The 14190-nt window shown below is 39.2% G+C and overlaps 1 protein-coding gene across 1 annotated transcript; it reads right to left on the bottom strand.

Annotated features, from left to right (window-relative positions):
- Positions 1-1110: 1110 nt before the first annotated feature.
- Positions 1111-4653, bottom strand: LOC122056568 (beta-1,3-galactosyltransferase 7-like). Its single transcript, XM_042618576.1, has 11 exons — positions 4332-4653; positions 4146-4245; positions 4009-4067; positions 3729-3931; positions 3473-3536; positions 2448-2520; positions 2236-2356; positions 2068-2155; positions 1880-2005; positions 1688-1797; positions 1111-1607 (listed from the first exon to the last, which is right to left on the bottom strand). The coding sequence occupies exons 1-11, from the start codon at positions 4433-4435 to the stop codon at positions 1462-1464; spliced, it is 1194 nt and encodes a 397-aa protein (XP_042474510.1). The 5' UTR covers positions 4436-4653; the 3' UTR covers positions 1111-1461.
- Positions 4654-14190: the final 9537 nt, after the last annotated feature.

The following is a 14190-nucleotide window of genomic DNA, read 5'->3' as shown; positions in this document are numbered from 1 at the left end:
TCGACTAGACTTGAGGGGGAGGTTTGTGATGCGGCGATAAGGAGGAGCCTACCTGGCACGTGTCAATTGCCACGGTATAGGTCAAAGTCAAAGTGGTCAATACCAGGGCTTAAGCAAGGCTCGTCCGCATGACCCGAGTGGGAAGTGGCTACATCGGACGATCGGAGGAATCACTGTCCGGTCGGGCGTCTGAATGAACTAGTGTCTGGTCAGCCCGATCGACAGGAGAGCGGGCCGAGCGGGCTACCTGCCCAACTTGGGATATGACATTGCACGTATTAATAATGAACCGATAAAATAATAAAAAGAAGAAAAGCCTGAGATACTTAATAAGGAGAAGAGAAAATAAAAAAAAGCATTCCATCTATCATTGAATGCAATGAAGCCAAGACAAAATAGTCTTTTGCTGATAATTAATACAAGTTCCATGAATGTAAAAAGCCAAGATAAAGATATCTTCTGTTGTTGGTAATTAATATCATTAAATAGGAAAAGATGGAGAGTCACTAAGAAAGATATAAAAGAGTATGCTAAGTATGAAGAAAGTAAGATTCATCTCTGTCCCTATTATTTTTAATTTCTCTCTTCTCTTTTTAACTTGAGCGTCGGAGGGCCGACGTCAGGGACTCCTTCCCTGATTTAGTTTGGTTTGTTTTGCAGAGAGGAGCGAGACCTTCACCTAGTCAACAGAGCCATCACACCCCAACTTTCTAGCTTCACGCCTTTGAATGGGATTAGATGTCAAATTTGTTTATATAAATGATTGTTATACTAAGATAAAATACCTTGGTAATTTACCTATCTCTATCTTATGATATAAGACAAAATACCTTTATAATTTATTATATAAGATAAAATACTCTCATAATTTATCTATTTGTATCTCATAATTTATCTATTTGTATCTTTATTATATGCGATCAACAATATTATACCGTTTGGAATAAGTAGAATAAGCGATATCATTTTTTTTACTCTAATAAAGTAGGTGAAGCGGAAACTATGAGTTGATGAATGGACACAGAGAAAGGATCATTAGAGGCATTAAGTAGCAAAGACATAGTCGGGTAAAAGAAAATGAAATATTGAAAAATATTTTCAATAACTCACTTAATCAGTCAAAAAACAATCTAATTTTCTTATGAAGTTTTTCTTTTCTAAAACACATATTACATAATTAGCATCATCCTCTCCGTCTATCACACTAAATGCCTTCTTGTTTCATCTCTAAATCAAGGAAAAAAAATTCAGACATCATTTTACGATCAAGAATCCTCCAAAAAACATAATCATCACCAGTTTATCGAAAATGATAGCACATAATTGCCTCCGAGGAAGAGAGCAAGTGTCGATTCATCATATGGTATTCGTGAAGAAACCTGTTCTTCATCTTTCGATCAGCCTTTCTCCAATTGTTTGATGTAGAATAAACAAACAAACAAACATACGTCGGATAACCCATTAGAACAAAGCACTCCACACTCCATCTCCTTCGCCACACCTTTCATGAACATCCTTCATCTTCTCCACTGATTTGCATATACCACTGCAACTCCAGTCAAACGATGCAACGCAAACATTTCCTGCCTGGGCTTTCCACTCGCAATCTGAAGAAAAAAACATCGAATATAAAACTATGAATTCTCATGTAAAATGACTGTGCGCGTGCAAGAGGAGAGAGCCTGACCTGGAGGAGTTCCACAGCACATACTCCTCTCATCGGTGTGTTCAACTTCCAGCCCAATAAACCACGAACCTAGTGATACATCTTCATTGGCATACTTATGTAGTATCGGCCTGCGTTTGATAATTTAACACTGAATGCAACTGATGCAGCTAAGGCCAAGCATGTAGCAAGACGATCTATAAAGACACTCACTGGTTGATCGAGATATATGTAGCTAGATCCTTTGAGATAGCATAAATCTGTCCGGTTGCATGGCGGAAGTACTTGTTTCCTTCTTCTCCAAACTTCCAGGATTCGGGTTCGTGGTACTTCACATTCCTGGAAGTCATTTTTGTTTTAAGGAACACGAACAACAAAAAGAAGAAACACAAGAATATTACTTGTCAGAAAGTACTGGCCCAGACTTCATACACCCTATGTAGGTTCTCGGTTTGGATCTATGTCGAGCAAGAGTCGTGGCTAGCATGCCTGCATATCATAATATAAATCATAATTTACATATGGCCGAGGAAAACTTAGAATATGGAAATGAACACTATAATTTGCACCTAGATTCACATGAACATCATCATCCACTTTGACAAAGAACTCAGCGTCCCAAATTGTGACAGCAGTTGAAAAGAATATTTTTGTTTTCGCAGAAAGTTCATGGTAACCTTCAACATGATCCTGCAGAACAAACGCCACGTAGATTCAGGTCAAGCAAATTATCTGAATGGCAGTCAATGTGGGATTTAGAATCTTGGACGTTATGCAGTACCAGCCTGAGCAAGTCATTGTGCTGAGCTTCCTCCGAATCGATAGCCTTATCCAGAATGCTGCTAGATGTAGCGCTGTGCCAAAAGCATAAATGTTTAGGGCTTCCAGTAACCAATAAAATTATTATCTGGGTTAGTGTAATTCTCAGGAAATTGTTTGAAACAAGAAAACAGATAATGAAGATGGAACACACAATAGCTTAAGGTTCAATAGTTAAACTGATAGTCTTAAAAACTCGTATTCATTATTCATTAAAAAAAATGAGCTTATCTGTCATAATATATATATATATATATATATATATATAACGCATCACACGACATCTAGTGAGACTCCTATTTTAGGTTGTTAGCCCATTCCTCTATCACCTTATCCTATAAAAAAATCAATTCAGCGATAATAGCAATACGATTTCCTGACTGTTTCATGGGAACATATTAATGATAGTATTTCCCTCCAATGTCTGTAACACTGAATGAATGCGCACTATATAGCATGCTTATCTAAAATATTTTCACAAATATATTCCATTGTTCGACTAAAAGTGTTGAAATCTCTGATTGTATTGACATAGTGGATTATAGTTGGTATCTTGAGGTCTCATGGTTTCTGATTGCTCATGATATAGGCGCGTGCTTCAAGTAATGCAAGAATCAGTAGGGGGAGAAACACTAGATGCAAAATGAAAGAAGATAGCAAAGTATCATGAGAAAATAAGCAAACGAGTTAAGGACTATAAGTCCAAAAAGCAAGGTCAAGTGTTTCAAAATTTACAGAGATTCAACTCTCACTTCGTCATGAATACCTCACGGATACACCTTCACTTAATACAAAAATGCAAAATTTGCAGATCTGATCATTTGTTAGCAAATGAAAAGAGATCAGCTGAAACAACAAATACATCCATTGGGACTCACATTCTACCAGAAAGGCAAGTCTAAAATTTGCATCTGTATGACAAAAGAGGTTCAACAAGAGCAAAAAAAAAACAACAGTAAGAAATAAGAAGATGCTTCTTTTGTTTACCTATGGCCGATTGTGAATCGAATCACAATTCCCTTTTCATGTTCTAACTGTTGGAGCTTTTCGCCTAATTAATCGCAAAAGGAGAAAGGGAGAAGATAGTTAGTAGAAGCTCTGATTACATTCATGTAAGATGGTTCTCATACAATCAATACAGCCATACCCACAGCCCCCCCAAAATAAATTCAGTTAGAAAATAAGCGATCACCAATTCAGTAAAGTTGTGATCTTATTGAAGAGAATAGCTTATCTAGTCTACCTTGTGGCATCCATGTCGCTCTCACCGAGTCCCTTCTCTTCCTGCTACTGAACGCAGTATTTACCCCAATCACAACAAAAGCCTTCCTCCTATGTTCGGTCAAAGGACCTGCCGTCGGCGAGCCATCTGTGCCGATCAACTCCCTCGAGCTCCTCTTCGCAGCCAACTCCATTTGAAGCGTGGAGATCGCCTTGTCCAGAGATCTGCCACACAATGCATCCTACAAACTTTAGTTCTTTTCCTCAAAATACAAGTAACCTCGAAAATGTATACTACGCACTGAATCGCCTCGTGTGTTTTGCTCACTTCGCCCATAACATCCTTATCTTCCTCATGCTTCTGTAATCAAGTTCCGATTTTGAATCACTCGAAGGCCAAATCCAACGGTTTAAGAGCAAATGAGGAAGCAAAACAAACCCTTTTGGTGGTACAATCTTCCGAGATGATCTTGAGCTCTTGTTCCTGCCTTCGCCTATTCGAGATGATCGGGCTGTTTGCATCCGGAAACGCCCAAAACCTAATCACAAACAAAACCCCCCAATTCCACTCCAATCAAAATTAGATCTTTAACACGGAAAAAAAGGACAAGGACTTGGATCTAACTTGTCAGTGAGAAGCATCCCGAGAGCGAAGCTACAAGAGCAGAGGATGATCATCCATCGATACGACATTCTCCTATCACAACCGCCGCCGCTCCTCCCCCGCATCTCCGCCTCTGACCGCGGAGCTTCTCGAGCTCAAAGAACCAGATTTTATCAAACGAATCCTCCCAGCCGGAGTCCTACCGACGGATTTCAAGCAGATGGTGGTGGAAGAATCACGGAACTGGATCGGGGAGGGATTTTGTCGTGGCTTGCTCGCCAGACGCGTTCGATCTCATCATTTCACGAGTTTCAAAAGCACAAGTATGAACGGAAGTATAAATCGACTGACGTCAGCTCTTGGTCGGATCGATGGATTATTTGTCCTACATAAGTCATTACCCAACGTTCTACCTTCTATTTGATTGTCCTAAAGGAGGGACCCACAGCCATTCCCCCACATAGGTACGATCTGTAGTTGCAAACAAGCTATCGTACAAATCTTTAGAACGGTACACCAAACGGCTTGAACACATGTAAGGTTAAAATATATTCAACATTTATGAATAATGTTATCAGCAGCATAAATTAATAAACTTCATTACATTTTAATTATCAAATTCAATAATTAATAAAATAAATTAAAATTTTATAATCAAATAAAATTTAATTGAGAACTCAAATAAATTTGAATTGAGAAATAATATCTAAATGAATTAAGTTCAAGATAAATTTCAAATAATTTTAAATTTATAAAAAATAAATCAAGTCAAAATTGAATAATCATTTTAAAAATTTAATTCATTTTAATTTCGATTTAACTTGACTCAATTATTTTATCAAATAAATTTAAACATCTCGAACTCGACTCAATTAAACTCGGCTAGACTGGTTTACCACCCTAAAATTACAAATCTCCATCTAAATATGTTATCGGGTGGGTTCAAAAAGTTCACATTAGCATCCGGATAAGTCCCGAATACAATTACAGGCAGCTGTTTCGAGTGCCGTGTACATGAGTATCGACATGCTGTTTTTTGTTTTTTTTGGTGATATCTGTATTAATTCATGGAATCTTTAATAAATCATTGGAAAAGGGATTTTAAAAAATAAATAAAAAAAGAAAATGCTTAATTATTAGATTTTAGTTTGGTTAGAAATGAAATAGTTGAATATTGGCATGTGCATTTGTTGTCAGTTAGGTAGATGTGGAATGTTCGAAGTTAGGATTTGAATGCTCTTGAGAAAAAATACTTTAGCGTAGAATAGATGACCGAGAGGCATGAAGCGAGACGACGAAGGACGGAATCATAAAGGGTGACCTTGTTTGCTTATTGAACAAGAAGAATAGTCATAAAATCATGACCTAAACAAATTGTGGTACAAAGCCAAAAATTGACATTATTTTCTTTTAATAATTTTGAGCAAAAATAAAATGCACCTTATTTTCTTTCCGTTAGGAGATTATTAATATAATCATCTTCGACTCAAGTTTCACCAATTTAACTAAGCTTGAAGGGGTTAAAATTTAAATTTTGATATTTGGATAATATATGAGAAAATGTTAAGTGGGTTAAGGTCGACTGAATATTTGACTGCATATGTGAAAGAAGTCAAGTGGGTCTGGGAGAACCGGATACTTGACTCGTAAAGTTCTAACTAGAGGTTATGAAAGATAAAATCCTAACGGGAAATTAGGCAAGACAAAGTCTTAACTCGAGAGTTAGGTAAGGGTAAAGTCCTAACTGGAAGTTAGGTAAGATGAAGTTCTAACTCAAGGGAGCAAAGTCCTAATTGGAGGTTAGGCAAGGTAAAATTCAAGTGGGTCAAGGAGAGAACCATATGTTAGCAAAAGGAACCTAATTGTAGGATCGGTGTGCACGTGAGGGAGGGGGGGGGGGGGACTCGAGAAGTTACTTGGTTCGGAGTCTTCGACGACTCCTACTCCAAAATCCACGACCCCTCGGACTGTATCGACGAACAATCCACTATGAACCTCTTCCGGAACTGCTAGAAGAGAAAATCGAGTACAATAGTAAACTAAAGATAAATGTAGCAATCTACACTTTCCTTTATGTAGTAATTAAATACTTAATTAAAAATTTCATTACCCAACAATTGAAGATTATTGGATCGACATTGGGGTTAGACGGCTTCTCAGCATCAGTAGGGCGTAGCAGCATCATAGCACAACGGAAGGATGAATTCGGACCAGTTGAAAACTTGAAAGATCATGTATATAAGTTGTGTAGAATGCTTTGGTCGATCATGTTAGGATCGGTTGAGCTAGAGGGGGGGGGGGGGGGGTGAATGACTCACTTCTTTTGCTGACCAACTTTGTTTTGTACAGCGGAAATCTGAAGGCAATGCTAACACCGGTATTTACTTGGTATCCACCTCCTCAAGGAGGTGACTAATCCAAGGATCCACACCACTCACACTCTTTCACTATCGAAAACCCTCCTTCTCGGAATCACACCGAAGGTGGAGAAACCTTAACAGAAATACACCTCTCCCTTTTCTTCAAAATAAATATCACAAACGCTACAAAGAAGAAGTAGAGAAGGATTACAATATTTAACCAGCTTCTTCTTTACAGGCAAGATTTCAGTACGTAGTAGAGAGGAGCTTGAACCCTTTGCTTTGAATCTTTATCACTTGAGAGCTTTCAAAAGGCTTGGAGAGCAATGGAACAGTATATATTTCGTTGTGTTTGTTTTCCCGTTTCTTTCCGTGCTTTATACGTTGAGAAAACTAGCCGTTTCTCACGCCGCCGTCGCCGTGGATCGATTGAGGTCATATTCCAATCGATTCACAACTATCCGTTGGAAGCCATCGCGTCAAGATCGACGGTGCAGATTCTTTCATTTGACTTGGATCGATTGGAGGCAGCGTTTGAATCGATTCAGCCGCTTGCTCATGAAATCGCAGCTGCTTGAATCGATCGGCTGATCGATTCGGAGTGATTCTGTGCTTCGCACAGAATGTTCACGGATCAATCGGCCGATCGATTCAATCCCTTGAATCGATCGGCTGATCGATCCAGACGCATTCTGTGCTGCGCAGAACTTTACCAATCGATCAGTCAATCGATTGCCTTACCTTCAATCGATCGGCTGATCGATTCAGAGGCAATTTGCCGCACAGCCATGTCTGAATCGATTTTCCAGTCGTTCTCTGACAGTGAGCCTATCACACACATAATCTTGTGACTTGCAGGAGCTTCTCTTGCCAAGAATCCGGTCCCCGACCTTCTTGGACTTCTCTTGCCTTGCATCTGGTCTTCTGACCTGCAAGAACTCTTTTTGCCAAGAATCCAGTCCTCGACCTTCTTGGTCTTCTCTTGCATCTGGTCTTCTGACCTGCAAGAAACTCCTCCTGCAAACTCACAATGCATGTTAGTTCCACCGTATTAACCTAAACTTAAATAATTGTCAACACATTGAAACTTCCAGGGCATGATTGCACCAACAATCTCCCCCTTTTTGATGTTTGACAATCTATTTAAGTTTAGGCTAATTTCCAATACAATGATAAATAATGATTGTAGCTTGCTGAAATAATAATTTCATAATTGCAGTAAGCTTGATTTTAATTTACTAAGATAGTCATAAGCAATAAGCATAAACTTCAACATAGATCTCCCCCTTTGTCAAAAATCAAAAGCAAATAACTCCCCCTCAATAAGTGCACAAAGCAAATACGATAAATCCAAGGAATGCTCCCCCTAAAACACACATATATCAACAGAACAGAACAACACTGAAATGTAGAATCAAAAGGAGAGGGTAGCATAAAAGTATATCATACATTCAAAATAAAAGAGAGTTCACAAAAAGGACCCCAGAACAACCATCCATACAACAAGATAAAAATACATCATATAGGAACATAAAACTCGATAAGCTCGTCTCCAGAAGGGGTGGGATCAGGATCAGCAGCTGGAGCGGACGTAGTAGCCGGAGCAGGAACTGCCGCAGAGTCAGGATCAGGAGCATCCTCAGCAAGAGGAACAGGGGCGGTGGATGGACCAGACTGAGACGGGTGAACCGTCACCCACGAGCCCACTAAGTCCACTAGTGTATCCAGAGTCCGCTGCATCGAAGTCTGCTGCTGGACCACGATATCCATCGTGGTACGCAGGCTGGCTACCTCCAGGGTCAGCTCCTCAAGGCGAGTGGAAACCGTCTCCTCAAAACTCGGAGAAGCTGGCCCATGGAACTCCTCCTCAGCCTCATCCTCCGCAGGAGCCAAGGCCTGTGCCTCCCCCCTGTGGCGAGCTCGGGGTCCCTCCCCAAAAGCACGGCCATCGATCCATCTAACTCCAGCTGGACCACCAATCAGACCCGACTTCTTGAAAGAGCGTGAAGAAATCCGAGAATAAGCCACGGTCATGTGCTCCAAACGTCCCCTGGAGACATCAACCTTCTGGGACGCCAGCCAATCTGTGATAAGATGCCCGAAAGGCATATGTATCGTCTGCTGCACGGGCTGGGTGAAATGGATGATGCAATGAAAGATATTCAGAGTGATGTTGATGTCAAGGGAATGACGAATGGCGTAGAGAGCAAACATATGAGGCGGTCGGAGAGTGGCTAGGGCACGAGAGGCAATGGGGAAAAGACAGTTGATGATCACCTTAAACAAAGCGGCATTTTCAGCCGATAACTCAAGAGAAGAGAATTTGGTGACATGAGCATCTGGCCCATCCGGACGCGGACGACCAAAGAGAAATTGATGCATGGATGCGATGCTAATACGCTCAAAAGGTGGAGGGAGCTCATCGGGAAGAGTGGGATAAAAGACAAAATCATTATCTGAAGGTAGACATTTAAGATAAGATTGAAGAATCTCATAGGAGAAGTCTAGGCTCCGTTTTGCTATACGAGTACGATAATGTACACCATCTGTAGTGTGTAAATTATTATAAAATTCGGAGACTAGACCTATATTGATATCCCTCTCACAAGTCAACAAGGAGTCAAGTTTATAATGTTTGAACCTATTATAGGTATCAAAGCAAGATGATCTATAATATTGCAAATTCACTGATCTAGGGGATATAAGTTTGAAAGCATTTTTGGTGAAAGCTTGTTGCATTGCAGCATTTGGAAACCTAGGGTCAGTGGGAGGTTGAGGACGTGAGGAAGGGACAGACGACCCTTCGCCCGATTCATGGACCTTTTGTTTCTTTCTGTGGGATAGAAAACAAATGCACGAGATGCCCAGGGTTGACAGTGAACAGGAAGGAATACAAAGTGCGTGAGGAAGGGACAGTGAATGGTTTGACAGTAATGCAAAGATTCAAGGATAATGCAAGTAATGCAATGCATGAGGGATAATGCAATGCACAAAGACACACAAAAATACAGATTAGGTCAAGAATAGGAGCAAAAAAAAAAAAAAAACAACAAGGACTAGAGCAACGAGTTTTACCTAGGTTTAGGGTTTTGAGTCCGCATTTTGTGTGAGGACGCGGAGAAGAGGAAAGGAGCTGTCCAGTGTGTCGAGAGAGAACTGGAAGAGAAGTGGAATAGCTCCTCTTCGCCGGAGAGGAATGCCGGAGTGACGATCGAGACAGGCAGAACCGTTGCCTGGGAAGTCGCCTAGGGCAAAAGTCGCGTCGAGAGAGAGAACGAGAAAAGAAAAAAATTAAGGGATCGATTCGGATCCACGGGTTTAAGACGGGTTTTAGGGCTTCGATCGATCGACCGATCGATTGAGAGTAATTGAATCGATCGGTCGATCGATTCAAAATGCTTCTGTGAAAGTCGAACAAAAGTCTGAATCGATCCATGGATCGATTCAGACGCCTTCTGTGGAAAAACGAAAGGGTGTCTCAATCGATCCATTGATCGATTCAGATGCCTTTTGTGGAAAACCGACGAGCGTCTCAATCGATCCATTGATCGATCGAGGTACTCTGAATCGATCCATTGATCGATTCAGATGCCTTCTGTGGCCAAGTGCGAGCCTCCCAATCGATTGACCAATCGATTGGGAAGCTTGATAGTTCTGCATGTCTGAAAAACTTTCAGAACCAAGATTTGGAAAAGCACAACTAATTGTACACGACTCCAAAAATCATGAAATTTTGCATAGACACTATATATGTCCCATATTATCAAGGGAAAATAAAGTTTAATAAAAATAACCTCGTCTTAATGAAAACTTACACAAAACCACAAATTATTGAAAACTTCAAAGATATGAGAAAGTTTGTATCTATCTTTTTCATAATAATCCCCATCCAATAACACACTTCAACCAATATTTCAGAAGTGAGTTGTGACATGATCAATTGGAAATTTTCAATCATAATAGTAGGGCAACGGGCACATGAGTTGTACACTTGCTTTCCCTATGATTGAACAAATGAATGTTTCATGTGAAAATCATTTTTCTTGGCCAACTTAATGCATCATAACAAGCATTATGACCAAGATAAATGTTCCTAACCTCTCACCCCATCTAAATCACACAAAGAAGATAACCCTATGTGTTTGTGAGAGGCAAAAATTAAAGGGAAGAACCCAAAGCCTCTACCTATAAAGTGACCATGGAGGATTTGATTTAATCAATACAACACATTCCCAATTCTCTTCTAAGAAAGCTAAATTCAACTTCGGGAAGAGGTTTGGTAAAGATATCGGCTAAGTTAGATTTTGATCCAACATAATTTAAAATGATATCACCTCGAGTTACATGATCACGGATAAAATGATGCTTAACCTCTATGTGTTTCGTTCTTGAATGATGAACGAGATTTTTTGTTAAATTGATTGTACTCACATTATCACAAAGTACTTGAACATTGTTATAGGTAAGTTTATAGTCTTCTAGAGTATGAGTCATCCACAATAATTGCGATACACACTCTCCCATGGCAATATATTCCGCTTCGGTTGTGGAGAGAGCTACACAATGTTGTTTTCTACTTGACCAACTTACTAAAGAGGACCCTAGAAATTGACAACTACCACTAGTGCTTTTGCGATCCAACTTGCATCCGGCATAATCGGAATCGGTATAGCCCACTAGGTCAAAAGTTTCGGTTCTAGGATACCAAAGACCAACATTTTGAGTCCCCTTGAGATAACGAAGAATTCGCTTAACGACACTCAAATGTGACTCCTTGGCACAAGATTGATACCTAGCACATATACCTACGGCGAAAAATATATCCGGTCTACTAGCCGTGAGATAGAGAAGACTTCCTATAGCACTACGATACACTTTGGAGTCAACTTCTTTCCCCTCAATGTCTTTATCCAACTTAGTATTTGTGGCCATGGGGGTAGATATTTCCTTTGCATTTTCCATTCCAAATTTCTTAAATAGCTCTTTGACATATTTGGATTGATGAATGTAAATGCCCTCTTTTGTTTGCTTAATTTGTAATCCTAGGAAAAATGTCAACTCACCAACCAAACTCATTTCGAATTCACTCTCCATGTGATTAATGAATTCATTTAAAAATCTTTATTTGTGGAACCACAAATAATGTCATCTACATATACTTGGGCCACAAACAAATCATTACCATTATTTTTCAAGAATAAAGTAGGATCAATTTTTCCTCTATGAAACCCTTTTGATACTAGAAATGTTGACAATCGTTCATACCAAGCCCGAGGAGCTTGTTTTAGTCCATATAAGGCCTTTTAAGTTTATATACATGGGTTGGACACTCCAAATTTTCAAATCCCGGTGGTTGCTCAACATATACTTCTTCCTTTATTACACCATTTAAAAATGCTGATTTTACATCCATTTGGTACAATTTGAAGCCCTTGTGGGCGGCAAAGGCCAACATCATTCTAATTGACTCCAATCTTGCTACGGGTGCATAAGTTTCATCATAGTCCAACCCTTCTACTTGATTGAAACCCCTAGCGACCAATCTAGCTTTGTTTCTCACCACTATCCCTTTATCATCAAGTTTGTTCCTAAAAATCCATTTTGTATCAATAATTGATTTGTTGTTAGGCCTAGGAACTAAATCCCAAACTTGACTTCTCTCAAATTGAGATAATTCATCTTGCATTGCTAAAATCCAATCCGGATCAAACAAGGCATCATCAATGGTTTTTGGTTCTATTTGAGATATTAGGGCAACTTGACTTCCTTCATTTCTAAAGTAAGATCGAGTTCTCACTCCTTGAGTAATGTCTCCTACTACTTGATCTAAGGGATGATTTACATGAGTCCTAATAGGTCTTGAGTCTTGATTTGTTATAATTTCGGGTTCAAGTGGCAAAGGTTCATTTTTCTCACCATCACTTTCTTGATTTTCTTCTCCTTGATGATTTACCTCATTTAGTGTTAGTTTCTCTAACTCAAATTGTAATTCTTCATTGTTTGTTCTTATAGCGTTTAAAGAGGGATTTTCTTCAAATACAACATTTAGTGATTCTTCAACTAGTTTTGATCTTTTGTTGTAAATTCGGTATGCCTTGCTATGACTTGAGTATCCTACAAGAATCCCTCATCCGCCTTAGCGGAAAACTTTCCCAAGTGATCCTTGGTGTTTAGAATATAGACCTTACACCCAAATACTCTAAGATGCTTAATTGTAGGTTGTTTACCAAACCACAATTCATGAGGTGTTTTTCCTAGAAACCTATGTATTAAAGTTCGATTTTGGACATAACAAGCCGTATTGATTGCTTCGGCCCATAGGAAACTATGTAGTGAATATTCATTTAACATGCTCCTAGCGGCCTCTTGTAACACCCTATTTTTCCTCTCAACAACTCCATTTTGTTGAGGTGTTCTAGGGGTTGAAAACTCATGTTTGTAGCCTTTTTCCATACAAAAACTTGTGAATCTATCATTTTCAAACTCACCTCCATGATCACTTCTTATTTTGTTTATCTTATGAGCCTTTTCATTTTCTACTCTATTACAAAAAGCAATCAAGGTATCTAGAGTTTGATCCTTATGTTTCAAGAAAAACACCCATGTATATCTAGTGTAATCATCCACAATTACAAAGCAATATCTACTACCATTTAAAGAACTATATTTGCTACTATCAAATAAATCCATGTGAATGAGCTCTAAAGCATTTGAAGTACTTACAACATTTTTACCTTTATGAGTAGCTTTGGTTTGCTTACCCATTTGACATGCATCACATATTTTGTCCTTTTGAAACTTCTACTTTGGCAATCCGTGCACCAACTCCTTCCTTGAGAGATTTTTGATATTCTTCATGTTGGTGTGAGCGAGTCTCCGGTGCCAAAGCCACGTCTCCTCTTCTTTGGACATGAGACACTTAGCAAACACATTAGTAGCACCAAATAGTTCAACTTGATAAATATTTTCTTTTCTATGGCCTATGAGAACATTGGTGTTTAGTTCACTATGTTTGACTAGGCATTGAGATGAGTTGAACTCAACTCTATACCCCGAGTCACATAGTTGGCTAACACTCAAGAGATTAAAAGCCATGCCTTTTACTAGTAACACATTTTTTATTACAAATTTCTCGAAAATTCTAATATCTCCAATTCCTATAACTTTTAGCTCACCACTATTACCAAAAGAAACGGTACCTTTACTTTTGTGTCTAAATGATGAAAATTTTGATGAGTCTCCCGTCATATGCTTAGAGCATCCACTATCTACGAACCATGTTGTTGGATGCTCCCCTTTTCGCATGCCTGTTTAAACACGATGAACCAAATGTTTTGGTACCCACACTTTGGGTCCGGTAGCATCAATAACAAATTGCTTGGGTACCCAAGCTTGAACAACCTTAACCCTTGAAGCATGGTTTCTACTAATTAGGGACATGAATTTAACTTCCTTATCTTGAGATTTGAAACCTAGTCCCGCTTTATTGTACACGCCTCTTTGAGCTCCTAGAATCATGT

This window comes from Zingiber officinale, chromosome 3B (genome assembly GCF_018446385.1).
Source record: "Zingiber officinale cultivar Zhangliang chromosome 3B, Zo_v1.1, whole genome shotgun sequence".
Lineage (NCBI taxonomy): Eukaryota > Viridiplantae > Streptophyta > Magnoliopsida > Zingiberales > Zingiberaceae > Zingiber > Zingiber officinale.
This window is presented reverse-complemented; position numbering and strand designations above follow the sequence as displayed.

Coding starts and splice junctions, on each gene's coding strand:
- LOC122056568 (XM_042618576.1), bottom strand. CDS start 4,435: ATGCGGGGGAGGAGCGGCGGCGGTTGTGATAGGAGAATGTCGTATCGA. Junction 2,156..2,235: donor TGATGTTCATGTGAATCTAG/GTGCAAATTATA, acceptor TATGATATGCAG/GCATGCTAGCCACGACTCTT. Junction 1,608..1,687: donor GTGCTGTGGAACTCCTCCAG/GTCAGGCTCTCT, acceptor TTTTTTCTTCAG/ATTGCGAGTGGAAAGCCCAG.